Here is a 5,515-nt window from a genome sequence, read left to right as displayed (position 1 = left end):
AACCCAAACTTCTACTAAAGTAATATTGTTTAATGGTAAAAAATAAACAGTCATGAATGCAACGCATTACAGTAAGTGAAGTATATCTTAAAAGCATTTGTCATGTTGTCCATTGAGCCTAAAGTAGTTTGATTAAAATAATGCTATTTTTATTCATTCAATTAATTTAATTACTTATCTGTCCATTGTAAACACCTGCTTCTAAGGTGGCATTAACATGGATTTAAAGTCCTTCCTCTGTGTTTAAAAGCATAAACTTGACAGATTTTTAAAATGTGCTGATCAACATCCAGTATCTGTAACTTTATAAAAACATACTCAAAACACAGCTTTATTTTAAAAAAGACAGCATTGTTACAGGTTAAAACAACAGGAAACACAATGTTGTAATTTTTTTAATCAAACATTGTCAACCTTTAGGCAAACATAAAACCAGATTCTGGAATAGAGACCTGCATACTACAAAAGGCTGCAGCTTCACAAGTTTAAAAAATAAATCAAAAAAACAACTCGGACCGTATCATTGTCTCTAACAACAACCCCGTAGACTTTCTATTTACCAGACATAACAGGTGTTTGTTTCGTGAAAGATAAACGAGAGACGACGTCCTTTCAGCACAATGCTTCTGGCTGCACTCACAGAGACAGCCACTCGTGGTCAGGTTAGTTGTAGATAAAGTTGAACCTGAGAAAAACAAACAAAGCAGGTACAACCTGAAACCCTTCAACTCTGATTGCTGGTGTCGGCTTAGACGGAGAGCCATGACAAATTTACAATGATGGTTTGATAGGAAGCATGTTTTAATCATAGAGGGTGATTTTAGCAGCTCTTTTGATGGTTTTATGTAGAGTTGTTAATGTTTCGCTTTAGGTATAAATGATACTATTTTATCTGGCAAAATGGAAAAATTATCTGGCAATAAATTTACCAAATAGACATATTTTAATACGTATCTAAAATCTTTTTGTTACATGCTGCAGGTCGGTGAAAGTTCACTGTCTGGTGGAGGTTGAGCGGCTCTCCTTCTGTGAAATGTTACTACCAGTAGCACATAGCAGCGGCCCAACAGCCAGAGTAGAACCATCGTCTTACACCGCAAACTTTAATAATTTTTCGGGTTATTTGTTTAGCTTTCTGATGTACTTTTTTCCTGAAGTGATCCTCAAAGTAGCTATACTCCGTCAAGTGCTTGTTTTTAATGTCATTAGACTCGTTGTGTTGATGCATTTTGACGTGAGGGAATTTTCCGCTGCAACAGCGCGTTGTAGTTCCTCACTACAGGATTTGTTGCTCTGCGTTTGCGCAGCATGAAGGAAAGAGGAGATGAGCTGCACACGCAGGCTGAGAAGTGAGATACAGGTGATCGGCAACAAGAGACAATGATTGCCGATCATCAATCATACACTTTTTCACGGAAATCGGCCGATCATGATTGGTGACCAATCGATCGGCAAACCTCTAGTTTTATATGATATCTGCATTTAGTATCTTGTATAAGTGGCAATATTCTGCATCTAGAAGGATATCATTAGTACAAGGAATTTAAAATAGTGATTTGAATACTTTCATGATTTTTGTAGCTTCAAACTATGTGCCATGTGTAAGCAGGCTATCAATCTTTTTTTATTTTCCATATTTATAGAACGGGCTGATTCAGCCAGCTTTAATCTACAAAATAAAGTTTTCTGTCCTTTGTAAAGCCAGACGACGCTACAATTTGAAAATGTAATAGAATTGTAGCTTCTTCGCATTGCCTTTCAAAAATAAAAACGCTCATAAAACCTTTTGTTTTCGACTTCAGAGAGATTGTGTTTCGTACCATCAGAGGTAGAAGTGGCTCTTTGATTTGAAGTCCTGATAAAAATTGAAACCTTCTTTACTTTTGACCCCCTACTAATCTTCATCGCCAGTAAAAATGAACCAAGGAAGAACATTTGAATGTTTCTAGTAGCCAAATAGCCAGAATAAAGGTTGTGCATCCTTCATAACAGAGCTGCACGATGATAATAAAATATGCTTTACCTGCTCAGTAGCTGCGGTAGACTGGAAATGATTGGTCCATATCCAGGAGCGTTGTCGTACAGTTCAAACAACGGAGCAGCCACCAGCTTATAATTTTTGGGAACGGCAAATAATGCTGTGGGAATATTACAGATTTTAAATGCAGAGACGACCATTTGTTCTCATTTCAAAATTGCAGATTTTAATTTTTCAGCACTTTTGAGGTAATAAAAAGAAATGCTGACCTTTCTCCTGCAGCTGAACCAAGAAGAGCTTTTTATGCTCCTTAGGTTTAGTGATGTGAGCTGGAATGTACGGGTACTGGAAGATGAAAAGCGCCGCATTAGTTCACTCATGAAAACACAGATTGGGCAAGATTCACATTTTGGACTTTGTGTGCTTCCACTTTGGGTCTCAACTGCTTCTAAAAAAACACAGCCAATGTGCTTAAAAATAAACCACCCAGACAATTAATTAATATTATTTGATGTTTGGAAAATGAGCCGATTTAAAAACCTTTACGAATCAGAAGACACTGCCCTGTTACCTAGCAACCCAAGCAGAGCCCACGCCGTTACCTAGCAACACAAGCTAAACTCAAATACTTTTGGTCAGGTTGTTTTTCTGCGGTATGGTCTGCACAGTGGCTGCTAGAAAATACAAGTGTTTTGTTGTTGACTTACCAACCAAAAAACAACTTGCTGCTTTGATTTTGATTGTGCAGGAGGCTCTGCTTCTGCTTTTCAAAGATGTATAGTTGTATAGTTGCACATCTGTTTACAGCCACTTTCATGTGCAACTGTAAATGTTGGTGTGTTGAGCAGCAGCTTATTTGGATTTAGAGTGAGAAGAAGCCCCAAACTAGACTAAAACCGGACTAAAATCTCTTCATCTAAGAATTAATTTTGTCCAGAAAAAAAATCATTCTGCACAAAATCAGAACATGTTAATCACAGAAATGTGATTAACATGTTCTGTAAACCCCCTAAACCCATCCTAGCCTTCAGGAAAATACAATAGGTCATCTTTAAATGTTCAGTTTATCAACATGAAACCCAAACAAAGTCCAACATGGCTGAGGATCTGTGGCAGCAAACAGGAAACTTCTTCCCTGTGTTGGATTCTGCAACAAATGTGTGCATCACATAAATATGGAAACATTCCTTGGCACACTAACCTGCGGAGGCTCAAAGTTGGGGCGCCACCAGTTACCGATGCAATCATCTATCACCCAGTCCTGCTTCACCCCGTCTTGCCGCCCGAGGATCTAATAACCAGTCAGACAGTTAATTCAGGTCAGTTTCACACCAATCACAGAGGCAGAATCAAATAGCGGCTACCTCAGTCATCAGGCGTTTCAGACCCTCCACCTCATCTTCTCCAGGATTCAGCTCTCCACCAGGCCTGCAGGACAGACATAAACTGTAAATGAGCAACTCTGCAGCCCAGAGCTGCTTCCTGCAGCAGCACCAGCCACTCACAGCTTGAAAAACGTTGTGCCCAGCTGCAGCAGGAGGACATGAGGCAGCCTGTGCTCGTGAACGATGAGGACTCCCTCTACTGTCCGGCGCATGCCCATCTTATCAAACTCTTCACGCATTCTCTGGAACCTGGCGGCCACAGAGCAGTCCTTCTCGTAAAGAGGCTCCTTGGTGCCAAACGTGTAGTTCGTGAGAGGATATCTGGGACCAGAAAGACAAAACATGCTTCACTCAGCCGCCAACTTCGTTTGTAGCTTCTCAAAGCACATCAGAAACAAAACAAAGAAGGTTTACAAATTTAGATTTTGGCAAAAAAAATTTTAACTTAGATCAGTTTTTTGCGTGTATAGGTAGTTCACTCTATTTTTAAGCCACTGCACAACTTTACTGAATGAATGAAACAGAAAATCTACAGATTTTATGTGTGACCACTGTTCTTTTCAAGGTAAAATGCCCGCTACTTTGTATCAGAAATCCAGAATATAGCTGTTTGAGCATCGTTTTCAAACTTTCCATGAAATGTTCCAAATCCAAACAAAATGTGTTTTTACTCCATGGAACGTTTCGTTGATAAAGTTATCATTTTCTACATTGAGGTGATTATCTTTTAGATAAAAGAAAAAGAAAGGACAATTCAATTATAATCTATTTTAAACTCCTAAACTGTGGAACATTAACAGAAAACATTTGCTGAAGGTTTAATCAGTACACATAAAACTAAATAGAAATTATACCAGTCATTATGTGAATATTATCTTTTGGGTGAATATTTTTTACATGTTTCAATGTAAATTTACATAAATTAAAAGAATCGTTTAGCGTTTAAATTCCTGCAGTGTACCTTTACGCCACAGAAAAATCCTAATTTTCTGCATTGAGATGTTTAACTTTTAGCTGAAAAAGGAAAAAAGTATATTAATTCAATTATACTATGTTATATTATGTAGAGAATTAATCAGAACACATTTACTGAAGGTTTAATCACAGTAACATAATACAAATTATAATTATTGATTGCTTAATGCAGAAATCTGCTGGAGATCAGAAATGTTTTGAAATAGGATTCAAACAGAAAGTTTTAATAGCAGAAACTATTATTTTCTGCGTTGAGATAAATTAAGCTATGTTTAAGCTATAGCTGGAAGAAAATGCTATTCAATACATTCAATTCCAATCTATTTCAAACCGTCATTAAATGCGTTTAATCAATGAAACTTAAATTAGATTAATTAGTACATAAATCTGCCACGGATCAGAAAGATTCAAACTTGTTATTTTATATATTAAAAGCCAACAAATGAGTAAAGTATACCTATTTTGAGTGATTTGGATCAAAATCACACATTTTACCCTCCACTGCACCGATAAATAATAAATCCTTATGTTTGCCGAAGCTAACTAAACGTAGCGCCTTCACAAGTCAGATATCTGTGATTTCTTTGTCACTTTATTGCACAGATCTGCATCGAAATAAAACACTGAGCTGCCTCAGTCTTCTCCGCATCAGTATTCAGACTGGGGACTGCAGGCGGTACCGGACTCACAGGTTGATGGTCCGCTCCAGGGTGAGCGGCTTAGCGGGCCCGCTGATGTATTTGCTCCCGAACTGCTCTCCGCCGCGGCGCGGCCACCCGGTGGACGAGCGACTGGGCTGCACGACCGACATCCTTTCCTACTAGAATGGAAACTCCTGCAGATGAAAGGCAGGAAACCCGATTAATCTCCTGACGGACACAAGAGAAAACACACACCGAGCGCTCCGCTGCACAGACTCCGTCTTCTTTGTTCTTCCTCTTCCGGGTGAAAACAGCGCGGTTTGCGTCACGTCCCCTGCAGCGACCCCTGCTGGACTCTCTGTGTTTAGACACAGAGTCAGAAAGTAAACAGTTTGGGGTTCATTACTCAAAACCGTAGGAGCTATTTCTCCATTTTCAGTTAAATCTTAGAATTTAGATGATTTAGTTCATTTTTATTCACTTATTTTCTGGTCAATTTATAATTATAATTTTTGTTTGATTAGTTTGATTGTTTG

The 5,515-nt window shown here is 38.4% G+C and overlaps 1 protein-coding gene across 1 annotated transcript; it reads right to left on the bottom strand.

Moving 5' to 3' along the window:
- Window positions 1-313: 313 nt before the first annotated feature.
- On the bottom strand, window positions 314-5,275 carry nudt21 (nudix hydrolase 21). Its single transcript, XM_055036308.1, has 7 exons — window positions 5,028-5,275; window positions 3,484-3,684; window positions 3,343-3,406; window positions 3,180-3,269; window positions 2,248-2,323; window positions 2,024-2,138; window positions 314-685 (listed from the first exon to the last, which is right to left on the bottom strand). Exons 1-7 carry the CDS (start codon window positions 5,147-5,149, stop codon window positions 664-666), a joined length of 690 nt encoding a protein of 229 aa, XP_054892283.1. The 5' UTR covers window positions 5,150-5,275; the 3' UTR covers window positions 314-663.
- Between the last annotated feature and the right edge of the window lie 240 nt (window positions 5,276-5,515).

Source organism: Poeciliopsis prolifica, unplaced genomic scaffold (genome assembly GCF_027474105.1).
Source record: "Poeciliopsis prolifica strain line A6 unplaced genomic scaffold, Auburn_PproV2 SCAFFOLD011, whole genome shotgun sequence".
Taxonomy (NCBI): Eukaryota; Metazoa; Chordata; class Actinopteri; order Cyprinodontiformes; family Poeciliidae; genus Poeciliopsis; species Poeciliopsis prolifica.
The sequence above is the reverse complement of the archived record's forward strand: the minus strand, read 5'-3'. Positions and strand labels throughout refer to the sequence as shown.

Bases quoted from the DNA above. Each gene is read 5' to 3' on its own strand.
- nudt21 (XM_055036308.1), bottom strand. From the start codon at position 5,149: ATGTCGGTCGTGCAGCCCAGTCGCTCGTCCACCGGGTGGCCGCGCCGC. The intron at 2,324-3,179 runs GTTAGTGTGCCA...TTCATCTTCCAG, and splicing joins CCAACTTTGAGCCTCCGCAG to TACCCGTACATTCCAGCTCA. The intron at 686-2,023 runs GTAAAGCATATT...TGTTTTTCTCAG, and splicing joins CTACCGCAGCTACTGAGCAG to GTTCAACTTTATCTACAACT.